General features: G+C 41.5%; 1 protein-coding gene across 3 annotated transcripts; it reads left to right on the top strand.

Moving 5' to 3' along the window:
- Positions 1 to 68: 68 nt before the first annotated feature.
- DTX3L (deltex E3 ubiquitin ligase 3L) lies at positions 69 to 9,833 on the top strand. 3 transcript variants are annotated; one of them, XM_032869525.1, is made up of 5 exons: positions 69 to 291; positions 1,767 to 1,978; positions 4,364 to 5,917; positions 6,579 to 6,796; positions 9,650 to 9,833. In XM_032869525.1, the coding sequence occupies exons 1-5, from the start codon at positions 108 to 110 to the stop codon at positions 9,717 to 9,719; spliced, it is 2,238 nt and encodes a 745-aa protein (XP_032725416.1). In that variant the 5' UTR covers positions 69 to 107; the 3' UTR covers positions 9,720 to 9,833. The 3 variants fall into 3 exon arrangements, with proteins under 3 accessions (XP_032725416.1, XP_032725415.1, XP_032725417.1); XM_032869524.1 differs by having other exon boundaries at positions 4,364 to 5,932; XM_032869526.1 differs by having other exon boundaries at positions 195 to 291; positions 1,850 to 1,978; positions 4,364 to 5,932.
- Positions 9,834 to 12,857: the final 3,024 nt, after the last annotated feature.

Raw genomic sequence — 12,857 nt, 5'->3', positions numbered from 1 at the left:
GGGGAGGGATTTCGGGGAAAGCGAAACTGAAACTCTGAGGGCCCAGGACTGCCGAGCGCGGGTCGAACCCGGTGCCCCCCCACCCCCGGAGCCAGACGCCCGGAGCCATGGCCTCCGCCCTCTGCCCGCCGTCCCCGCTGCTCGTGCGGGTGTCCGAGTCCAGCCGTCGAACACGCTGGAAGCTGGAAATTTACTTCCAGAGCCAGCAGTCCGGCGGCGGGGAGTGCACCGTCCAGCCCCTCTACCACAGGGACCAGGTCACCTTCCTGGTGAAGTTCGCGGAACCGGCAGGTGAGAGGTGGGCCGGGGCTGCGGGTGCCAAGGCGCCTGGCCTCGCGGGATTCCAGGCAGACCCAGCTCATGCTGACCTAGGAGAGACGGCGGGAGAAAGTATGGCACCGTCTGATGGGGCCAGGACCCGGGGGCTGCTGCTGCCCAAAGACACAGCCCGATGGGGAGGGTAGAGCCCAGAAGTGCCCAGTCGGCGATCTGGTCTGACCACATTTTAAAGTTGATGCTTTCCGGTATCCTCACCCTAACTCAAATTTCTCAGCTCTGGGAAGGACACCTTTCCCTCCCGCCAGACACCGGTAAACTCTTGTCATTTAGGTATTCCATTTTTATGTTTTAATTACTCCATTGATTTATTTTTGAGAACCACATAAGTAATATATGCTCACTATAGCAAAGTGGGAAAAGAATAAATAAAACCATCTGGAGACAATATGACATACTTCTTTGCCGCCTTTTTTCTATGACTGTCAGTCAATCAACATATATTTACATAATTCTGAGGCTATACCTTTGATTCCTGCTTTTTCCACTTAACTTTATGTAATGAGTATTATTGCATATCACTGCAATGGGAAACTGGAGACAATTTCAGAAATGTGACTTTTAAAGAGTGTATTGCCTTATCATGAGCTTTTCATTTCTACAGTAAAACATAAGCCAGGTCACCTGGGTGGCTCAGTCAGCTAAACATCCACCTTCAGCTCAGGTCATGATCCCTGGGTCCTGGGATCCAGCCAGCATCAGGCTTCCTGCTCAGTGGGAAATCTGCTTCTCCCTCCTCTCCTCCCCACTGCTCATGCTGGGGATCATGCATTCTCTCTCTCTCTCTCTCTCTTAAATAAATAAAATCTTTAAAAACAAACAAACAAAAGCATAAGCTGCCCACATTAGAGTTTGAATAGTTCCTGCACTGCTGGTCCCCAACCCACTATTCCAGGATGCAGGGAACTGCCTTCTTGGGAAGCTGCTGAGGCAGGGTACAGACACATGAGGAACAGGTTTATTTAAAATCTTTCCTGGGGCGCCTGGGTGGCTCAGTGGGTTAAGCCTCTGCCTTTGGCTCAGGTCATGATCTCAGAGTCCTGACAGCCGCATCGGCCTCTCTGCTCATCGGGGAGCCTGCTTCCTTCTCTCTCTCTGCCTACTTGTGATCTCTCTCTCTGTGTGTCAAATAAATAAATAAAATCTTAAAAAAAAAAAAAGTTGAGGTGCCTAGGTGGCTCAGTGGGTTAAAGCCTCTGCCTTTAGCTCAGGTCATGATCCCCGGGTCCTGGGATCAAGCCCCACATCCAGCTCTCTGCTCAGCAGGAAGCCTGCCTCTCTTGCTCTCTCTCTCTCTGCCTGTCTCTCTGCCTACTTGTGATCTCTGTCTGTCAAATAAATAAATAAAATCTTAAAAAGTAAATAAATAAGTAAAAATAAACATAAAGTCTTTCCCATGTGTATGTGTGTCTATAATGTCTCCACCAAAGCTAAAGAGAGAGTCTTGAAGAAAGAAAATCATCAGATTATGGTTGAGAACAAACTTGTGACTATTTTTCTGGAACCCACTAAGAATCCAATGGAGAAGAATGCAAGACCCGGAACATCTTTTTTGCCACAGTCACAGGAACGGGTGAGGTCAGGTGAGAAGCATCAAAACGAAGAACATATTCCTAATGTTATGGATTCCTGTCTGCAAAAGGTAAGGTTTGAAAGAAGGAGTTGGGAGGGGTATGTTCCTGCACCTTCCTCTCCGTTCACCATACCTTTCACTATTGATCTGACCACCACTTGCTGATGATGTACTTAGGAGGCAGGCCCTCTTCTGGTCATGGGGACACAGAAGTGAACACAATAGACAAAGTCCCTGCTGGGTGGGGAGGTACACAGAAAGACGACAAGCAAGTAAACAAAATAAAAGAAACAGTTTCAGGCAGTGATATGTGCTAAGAAGAAAATAGGATAGGGTTTGGCCTTAGAGGGTGACGGGGCCAAAGTGAAGAAGGGGAAGGAATGGTGCTGCTTCTGACCAGAAATCAGAGACAACTTCTCTGAGGAGGTAACATTTGGCCTGAGACTTGAGTGATGAGAACGAGCCAGCCATGTAGTCATTTGACAAATGAATATCAACTTCCTGTTGTGTGCCAGGCACTGTCATGGGAGCTGGGAATATAGCCAGGATCACAGACCCTGCTTTCAGGGACCTTACATTCTAATGAGGGAAACAGATAACAATAGTTAAAAAAATAGATATATAATAAAATGTTTGCCAGTGATAAGTGCTAGGAAGAAGAATAAGACAGGATAGATGATAAACAGTGATATCATTGTTTTATTTTTTTTCAGACCATTATTTTAAACAAGATATCAGGAAAAACCTCTCAGATGAGGTACTGAGTAGAGACATGAATGAAGTAAGGGAGCAAGCTAAGTGAGGTAAGAATGTTTGAGGCAGAAGGAAGCATAAGTGGCCCTGAGACAGGAGCTTCTATCCTGAAGTCCAGGGGCTTCAAGGAGGGAGACTATTGTGGCTAGAAGGCAGGGGATGGGGAGAGAATGACAGGAGAGGAACTTGGAGAGGTAGCCAGAAATCAGGTCTTTGGGGAATGAAGGCAGGGACTTTGGATTTTAACTTCAATCTTAGGGGGTTCATCTGATGGTTTTGAGCCAAGGGAGTGGGGTGATCTGGTTTATACTTCTGGAGGCTCACTTTGGCTGCTGTGTGGAGGACTGAGTGTAGGAAGGGGCCAAAGTGAAAACAAAGTGAGAGCCCAGATAGGAGGGGTTGCGGCAGGAAGGAAGCTAGGTGACAGGGGCTTGGACTCTGGGTGATCCTGATGGAGGCGTGAGAGGTGGCTGGATTTGGGCAACATCTGAAGGATGATCTGGATGAAGGATGTTGTATGCAGAGGGAGTAGCATGTACAAAAACCAGAGAAATCTTGCTTTTCTCTTACATTCAGTATGCATCTGTCCTTTTTTGCTTAATCTGGTGTTTCTGTCCTATATTCGATCTTCTAAAGGTCAGGAGTTAGAGGGCCCAGCAATATGTCATGCAGTTAGGTATTTAGTTTTTTTTAAAAAGGGGAGGGGGACTAAAGATGAGAAAAAAGCAGCAAATACGAAAACATATCCTTTTCAGATTTAAGGCTCCCCTTGAAGCTCATAGGCTCTTTTGAGAACCGTAGCAACTTTCCCAGAAAGCCGATGTACCTTCCCTCCACCCCATTCCCCAATAGTGGACATAGAGGACAGCTCTAGAATCCAGACTTTGTGTCCACATCACTTTTTAAATATGCTCATGCCCAGGCTCTACATTTACTACAAAATCTCTAGAGATGGACCTGGGCCTTGGCTTTTTTGTTTGTTTGCTTTTCTTTTGTTTTAATTCCCCAGGTTATTCTAATGGGCAGAACGAGCTGGGAACCTCTAGGCTATAGCCTGCTGCATTCTCTGCCAAAAGGATTTGAAAGCAGTCGCCCTCTGGTTGTTTCTCTGGTCTCTCGACTTTGTCTTTTTTTTTTTTTTTTAAGATTTTATTTATTTATTTGAGGGGGGGGAGGGTCAGAAAGAGAAGCAGACTCCCCACCAAGCAGTAAGTCCAATGTGGGACTCCATCCTGAGAGTCTGGGATCATGACCTGACCCAAAGGCAGTTGCTTAACTGAGCCACCCAGGCTCCCGAAACCTAGGTGGTTTTTTTGTTTTGTTTTTAATTTCTTTTCAGTGTAACAGAATTCATTGTTTATGCACCACACCCAGTGCTCCATGCAATACGTGCCCTCCTTAATACCCACCACCAGGCTCCCCCAACCTCCCACCCCCCACCCCTTCAAAACCCTCAGATTGTTTTTCAGAGTCCATAGTCTCTCATGGTTCATCTCCCCCTCCAATTTCCCTCAACTCCCTTCTCCTCTCCATCTCCCCATGTCCTCCATGTTATTTCTTATGCTCCACAGATAAGTGAAACCATATGATAATTGACTCTATCTGTTTGACTTATTTCACTCAGTATAATAGACTTTGTCTTGATAAGAGACTGTAGGACTGACGTCCGAGAGATTTTATTTGTTCCTTTTAAAATTTCAGATCTTTCTTAGCGTCACAGCGGACCTGAACTGTAAGCTGTTCTCTAAAGAGCAGAGGGAACACGTAACCACTATCTGCCCCAAGGTCAAAAAGATGGAAGGGGACAATGGAATTGAGAAGGTGTGCGGCACCTTCAGAGATATTGAAAAAATATATCACTTCTTGAATAAGCAACTCCAAGAAAGTGGGTGCAAATTTGAATCTTCCCCTTTGACAATGGAGAGGAAGCCACTCCATCAGCAGAACCAGAAGAACAGCTGTGTTTCTCCCTTGGAACCAAAAACCAAAGCAGAAGACGAAAGCAACCATCTTGAAATTCCCTTGCCTTTCTTTGAGTATTTCCAGTATATCTATCCTGATAAAATAGACTTGATACAGAAGAGATTTGGTGTAAAAATTAAAATAACAACTCAGGAGAGTTCTCCGAATACTGTCTATTTAGACTTCACCTCCAATCCATCAAGTGATCTCCAAGCTGCTAGAGAGTCTTTTGTCAGTGAATTTCAGAAAACCGTGGGATCTCTGGAGCAGAAATCTGTTGCTTTTGCAGACAGTGAACAGGCAAATGAGATCAAACAGGAACTGAATCAACGATTTACAAAGCTCCTTATAAAGGAGAAAGGAGGAGAATTAACTCTCCTTGGGACCCAAGATGACATTTTCGCTGCCAGATATTTTTTTGACCTAAAAGCCTCTGAAAGTCTTGTCATGGGACCTGTGAAAATATTGACTCCCACATGCCTGATGAATAGAATTGAAGTTGACACGGCTCACTATATGCTTGTAAAAGATGAATTACTCCAGGAGATGACAGAGTTAGAAGAAAAGTACAATACTCGTTGTGAGGTTTGGGAAGACAGTAAGAAAATCCACATTCTCTTTGAACCTAAGGACAAGGAATTCGATCTGTCTGCCCATGCTTATTCCAGTTTCATCGATGCCTATCAATATGTGTCAAGCGAGCTGATGAGAGAAGTTCTTTCACTGAAAGCTCTTGGCAAAGAGAGAAAGCACTTACATCAGAACGAGTTTGCAGATGACTTCAGGGAAAACCATCCGCATGTACACTTTGTACTAAATCAAGAGTCAATGACTTTGACTGGGTTGCCAAATCACCTTGCAAAGGCAAAGCAGTATATCTTTAAAAAAGTGGGAATGTCCCTGTTAGCTGGAGATCAAAAGAATGCGGACCAAGAAACACGCGTGGACATTGATAGTAATGACTCAAAAATAGCTCTCTCAACATTCCAGCACTCTGCCAGTTCTGGGGCATCAGGAGAGGAGAAGGAAGAGGACATATGTAGCATCTGTATTGACATCATTAGTAACAAACAAGTGCTATCGAAGTGTAAGCACGCATTCTGCACCTCTTGTATCAACAAAGCTTTTTCCTATAAGCCGGTCTGTCCTGTGTGCCAGACTTCCTATGGTATCCAGAAAGGCAATCAGCCAGAGGGAACCATGACTGTCACCGTCCTAAGAGACTCACTTCCAGGTTATGAATCCTATGGCTCCATTGTGATTACTTATAATATGAAAGGAGGCATACAAACAGTAAGTGTTTCTGAAGTACATGCATTTCTTTTCAATATGCTAGAATGAGCAGAGCAAGAGACTGTCCTGGTGCCGATTACTGAATATCTCAGGGATATTCAGTATATTTCCATGTGCAAGGGCTTTAAATGGGAATAAGAATAATATCAGTAATAAAGGCAGCAATGTTTGCTTTTAACTTAGGTATCTTTTGTGTCTGTTAAGGCAGAGAAAGAGCGGGTGGTGATTTTGTGTTAGAATGGGGCAAGTCAGGGGCGCCTGGGTGGCTCAGTGGGTTAACCCTCTGCCTTCAGCTCAGATCATGATCCCAGGGTCCTGGGATCAAGCCCCACATCGGGCTCTCTGCTCAGTGGGGAACCTGCTTCCCCCTCTCTCTTTGCCTGCCTCTCTGCCTACTTGTGATCTCTCTCTCTCTGTTCAATAAATAATTAAAAAAATCTTAAAAAAAAAAAAAAGAATAGGGCAACTCAGAAGATGGATAGTGTTTCCAGAATGAATTTAGGCAAAGAGAGAAATATGAATTATTGGGAATAAGAGCAAACCTCCAAAAAAATTTTTTTTTGTTTTTTATTTGCTCTATCTGCAAATGAGCACATCTATCTGTACAGTAAACTTTAGACTTGGGAGTGTTTTCATGTGTTATTTTCTTGTCTTCATACAGAAAGAGCACCCAAACCCAGGAAAGAAATACCCTGGATTACAACGAAGAGCTTACTTGCCTGATAATGAGGAAGGAAATGAGGTTTTGAGACTGCTTCGTAGAGCCTTTGATCAAAAGCTGATTTTCACAGTGGGGGATTCTCGAATGCTAGGAATCTCCAATGTCATTACATGGAATGATATCCACCACAAAACATCACCGTTTGGGGGACCACAAATGTGAGAAACTTCTGAAATATAATGATTGTTAAACGGGATTTAGAGGTTGTAAAATATGGCAATTTGAGAGGGTGTGGCTAGAAGGAGACTTTATAGCAGTGGCATTGGATACAGTATTTTTTGAAGTAAAGTTGACTACAAAGTTACATTAGTTTCAGGTGTACAACAGTTGATTTGACAATTCTGTGCATTAACTCAGTGCTTACCACAGTAAGTGTAGTTACCATCTGTCATTTATTCTACAACTGGAGGTTTGTATCTTTTAGTCCCCTTCCCCTCTTTTGCCTATCCTCCCAACCTCTAGCCCCCTTCCCCTAGCCACCACCAGTTTGTTCTCTATATTTATGAGACTGTTTCTTTGTGTGTGTGTGTTTTGTATTTTAGGTTCCACATATATGTGAAGTCATATGGTTTTGGTCCTCTAACTTATTTCACCCAGCATAATAACCTCTAGGTCTATCTATGTTGTTGTGAATGGCAAGAATTCATCCTTCTTTATGGCTTAGTATTATTACATTATATGGACCATGTGTGTGTGTATATACACACACACATATATACATACATATATAAATGTATATTTTATATATATATATATTATATGTAATCTTCTTAATCCATTTATTTATAGATAGACACTCAGGTTGCTTCCATAGCTTGACTATTGTAAATAATGCTGCAATAAACATCGGGGTGCATATATCTTTTAGAACTGTGCTTTGATTTTCTTTGGGTAAATACCCAGCAGTGGAATTACTGGATTATACAGTATTTCTATTTTTGCCTTTTTGAGGAACCGCCATACTGTTTTCTACAGTGCCTGCACCAATTCACATTTCCATTAACAATACATGAGGGCTCCGTTTTTTGCACATCATTGCTAACACTTGTTTCTTGTCTTTTTGATACTAAGTGTGAAGTGATATCTCATTGTGGTTTTGATTTGCATTTCCCTGATGATCTTTTCATGTGTCTGTTGGCCATCAGATGATTCCATTCATTTTGTGATTCCATACAAATGTTATGTCTTCTTTGGAAAATGTCTATGCAGATTCCCTGCTCATTTTCAAATCAGGTTATTTGTGGGTTTTTTGATGTTGAGCTATAATGAGTTCTTTATATATTTTGGATATTAACCTCTTATCAGGTTTATTGTTTGCAAGTATCTTCTCGCATTTAGTAGATTTCCTTTTTGTTTTATTGCAAAAGTTTTTTAGTTTGATGTAGTCCCAATAGTTCATTTTTACTTTTGTCTCTCTTGCCCAAGGAGCATATCCAGAGAGAAGTTGCTAAGACCAATGTCCAAGAGATTACTACCTATGTTTTCTTTGAGGAATTTTCTGGTTTCAAACCTTACATTTAGGTTTTTAATCCACTTTGAATTTATTTTTATGTCTGGTTTAAGAAAGTGGTCCAGTTTTATTCTTTTCCATGTAGCTGTCCAGTTTCCCCAACACAATTATTGAAGAGATTGCCTCTCCCATTATATATTATTATCTCCTTTGTGGTAGATGAATTAACCATATAAATGTGGGTTTATTTCTAAGTCTCTGTTCTGCTCCATTGATCTAGGTCTGTTTTAGTGCTGGTAGCATGCTGTTTTGATTACTATAGCTTTGGTATAGCTTGGAAATCTGGAATTGTGACATTACCAGCTTTGTTCCTCTTTCTTAAGATTGCTTGGCTAATTGGGATCTTTTGTGATTCCATACAAACTTTAGGATTAAGTGTTGAAGTTCTATGAAAAATACTGTTGGTAATTTGAGAGAGATTGCATTGAATCTGTAGATTGCTTTGGGTAGTAAGGAAATTTTAATAATAGTAATTCCTCCAATCCATGAGCATGGTGTATTTTTTCATTTGTTTGTGTCATCTTCAATTTCTTTCATCAAATTTCAGTTTTTGGAGTACAGCTCTTTCGCCTTCTTGATTAAATTTATTCCTGGTTATTTTATTCTTTTTGATGCAATTGTAAATGAGATTGTTTTCCCAATTTCTCTTTCTGCTTTGTTATTAGTGTATAGAAATACAACCATTTTGTAATATATAAATTTTGTATCATGCAACTTTACTGAATTCATTTCTTAACTACAGTAAAGTATTTTGAGAGATGCTATTCTGGAATGGTAATATAAAGCAGAAATATTGGTTCTATCACCTTCTACCCTCCAAACCACAAAGTGTCACACAGTTACTAAATTTTGCATTAAAGGGAGGGAACTTCAAAATATAGGATGAATGGTATCTAAGGTGATTTAATTTGGGGTTTCCTGTCTGTTTGGAAGATAGATCCTAGCAATGTTACTTACTTTGCCTTCTTTTAAAATCACCCTTTATTTTACCCTCCCTTCCCAATGGTCCATAGAGATCCTAAATTCACTTGGCCAGTAGTACTCTAGGAAAAGTCTCAGTTAATGGTGGTGGAAGTTGTATTATAGGTAATCCAATTGTCTTTACTTGCTTTAACAGAAGCAAACAGAATGCCTCAAACCCTTAGTGTCCAAAAGGGAATGTGCCCTGAGAATTTTGAAGATTTCCCAAATTAGAAAATTCTCCTGTAGAATATTATTACCCTCCATAATATATAGTGTAGTATGACTTTAGGAGAGTCACTGCTTACCATGAGGTGAAAATTAAAAACAAATTCTTATTGGAAGGCAGATCCTGGGCAGAGAGCTAGGCTCGCTTATCAGCTAAATCACTCACATCTGCACACTTACAAGTGATTGTAATTCATCCGCTTGCAGTCTTGGTTTTGAATGTTTGCAACACTGAATGTTAATGTCAGGGATCTACTGTACAGATCCCTCAAGACCGTTTGTGAAGAAACTAAGGAGCTTTTTCCTTCTGCAGGTATGGCTACCCTGATCCAGATTACCTGAAACGTGTCAAATGGGAGCTGAAAAATAAAGGAATTGAGTAAGAAGACCACTGGAGGGATGTCTTGAGCCAAGCTTTCAAAAGACACAGTTGAAGAAACACTTTTTAAATTATTTCATCTTGGGGCGCCTGGGTGGCTCAGTGGGTTAAAGCCTCTGCCTTCGACTCAGGTCATGATCCCAGGGTCCTGGGAATGAGCCCCGCACCTGGCTCTCTGCTCAGGAGGGAGCCTGCTTCCTCCTCTGTGCCTGCTTCTCTGCCTACTTGTGATCTCTGTCTGTCAAATATACAAATAAAATCTTTAAAAATAAATAAATAAATAAATAATTTCATCTCCATGGGGCACCTGGGTGGCTCAGTCAGTTAAGCATCTCCTTCAGGCTCAGGTCAAGACCCAGTGTCTGGGGATGGAGCCCTGAGTCAGGCTCCCTGCTCAGCGGGGAGTCTGCTTCTCCCTCTCCCACTCCCCCTGCTTGTGCTTGCTCTCTCTCTCTCTTTCTGTCAAATAAATAAATCTTTAAAAATTTTTTGTTTGCCTCAAGAATTGTTCTGTGTAAGAGTGAGAATGTGCTAGTCTATCATTTCTGGAGTGTTACTTTTAATAGAAGATAAAAGCTCCAAATATTTGTGTGATTTTGTAGGTGTTAGGCCTCATTCTTAGGTCATCTTTGATGAGGGTAGAGGGAGTGCTGTGGTTCTGAAATCATATTCTGTGTTCTTAATTTGAAATAGTAGCTGTCTATCAATCCTCTTTTTATTGCCATCTCTGAGGTAGACTTTTGGTTTTTTGTTAATTCCTTAAGTACCCTAAAAGTAAAATCCTAGTGTGAAGGGGGCCTGGAGGGAGGGGCTTTGGTTATGGAAAAGTAGAAACACACATTTCCTTCCCTCCCTCATGGCCAGAAAAGTGGCAAGAAGCAGAGATTGGGCAACCTTCGGTAATAAATTGAGTAAGGCTACTATTTTTCACAGTATAGAGCCTGATACACAGTTGGTGCTTCATAATTTTTTGCTGCCTGCCCAGGCTGCTAATAGCCCAGCAGAGGGATATATGTTCCCTAAATCTTTGACAGAGGCTAGAGTTAGGAAGCCATTTCTGGAGACCTCACCACTGATTTGGAAAACTTGAGATTCTTACTCCAGAACACTTAGCCTCTGAACTCTCAACTCTGAATGTTGACCAGCCTCTTATTTGCCCTTGCTCCCTCCTGACTCTTAAAATCTGCTGTATGGGGTGCATTTTCCCTGTCATACTAATGCTACCAAAAATGTTTCTGAACATTTTTTCCCTATGGATATTACTGTACTTTTTAAGTATTCCCTGCTTCCAGTTCAACAAATAAATTAGTTTTAGTTTCCACAGACCATCATTTCCTCAGTGGTGTAGCCTCCATCATAGTAGTTTTTCCATGCTTTTTACTAAAAAGTCCCACCAAGTCCTGTTTTCGCCCTTAAAGTCTTTCCATGATACTCTCTGTAGACAGAGACAAGGTTGTAGTTGAGCCTACTATTAGGGATATATAGCATGTCAAAATGCGCTTTTAAGTGGTTCTTTAAGTCTAAAGAAAATCATACTAGCAAATTATTTGGTTATCCATGTCCCAGCCCCTCACCAAAGAAGATGAAAAAGAAGTCTTTTTCTTTTCCTAAAGATACACATACACACATGTCTGCATTTGTTAATCAGATGGTAGTAGCTAATATTTATTATGGATTTATTTTGTCCTCTTTATAAGAGCTTTATATCTGTGATTACTACTATTAATATTATCCCCATTTTGTAACTGAGAAAACTGATGCATAGAGAGGGTAAGTACGCTGAAAAAGGTCACATAATTTATAAGTAGAAGTGCTGGGATTTGAAGAAGATAGTCTGGCCCTAAGGCTTCCCCCGCACAGAGTTACCCTGCCTCTTAGAGCGGACTTCTGCCTGGAGCTGGCTGAGGAATTCCCATGTTTTTGTATTTCTTTCAGAAATGCATTTCTGCACAGTACTCAAAGTAGATTTTTTCCAAGGACATCCTGTATGAAGAATTGAAAAACCCAGAATCTTTTCATTTGTCCAGAGAGCTAAGGAAGCTTAAGTTAAGTAATAGGTCATTTTTTAAAAAAGTCAGATTATACATTTAGTTTTTGGTGATTCATTAAAGTCTTTACTGTTATGATGGTTTTGTGTCCATGATCTTTTAGCTGAATTTGCTTCAGAAAAGCTACAGTCTGGGTGCTGCTAAGTTCCAGATCCTTGGCTGCAATGCGTGTGCAAAGGAAAGTTTCATGGTGAGACTGGTTGGTGAGCCTTTGGATTACTGCTCTCACTCTGTGGAAGGTATTGTCATCTGTATCTGCTTTAAATAGGGGCACCTGGGTGGCTCAGTCAGTTGAGTGTCTGACTCTTGATGTTGGCTCAGGTCATGATCTCTCGGTTGTGGGATGGAGCCCCAAGTAGGGTTCCAAGCTCAGCAAGGAGTCTGCTTGTCCCTCTCCCTCTGCTCCTCCCCCTCCACCCCCTGCTTGCTCTCTCTCTCAAATTAAATAAATAATTAAATAAAATCTTACAAAGAAAGAAAGAAAGTTATATCCATATAGGAACAGATTATCTATGTTCCTCCCCGTATTCCTTCTTTCTCTTCCCTTAGGATGAGATTCTGGGAGTTCTGTACACCACCACCAGTGTACAGCAATATACCATGTGAGCAGATGTTTGCTGTTGATTTTTTGTGTAGCTATTTGCTAAGTAGTATCGCAAGAAAATGTAGTAGGATTGACTTCACTACCATCAATTTCAGCTGTGAAAATCACATTCCTTAATATTTTTTCTCCATAACATAAAGGGTATCATAAGATAAAAGTAGGCTACAGGATTCATCTCTTCTCTCCTTCTAGAGAAAACGGATGCCATACCCTATTAAATAGCATTTGTCCCCTCCCTGCTCCTAGAATTTCTTTTTCACCTTTCCAACATCAGTGCTGGATTACCCAGACGGCTCACTGGGTACCCGCAAATCAGGGCACCTTCTCTCCGAAGGAAAAAGAAATTAAGATATTTGATGTTTTTCTAAAGATAGAAGTCTTCTGCATCCAATTCCCATGTGTGGGTTTTCCTTCCATACATCCAACCAATTCTCTTGCATCAGTCGGTAAAGTGTCTGACTCTTGTGTTCAGCCCAGGTTGTGATCTCAG

Source organism: Lontra canadensis, unplaced genomic scaffold (genome assembly GCF_010015895.1).
Source record: "Lontra canadensis isolate GAN:19392208 unplaced genomic scaffold, GSC_riverotter_1.0 scaffold38, whole genome shotgun sequence".
Classification (NCBI taxonomy): Eukaryota; Metazoa; Chordata; class Mammalia; order Carnivora; family Mustelidae; genus Lontra; species Lontra canadensis.
Note: the sequence above shows the minus strand (reverse complement) of the source record. Positions and strands in the feature narration are given on the sequence as shown.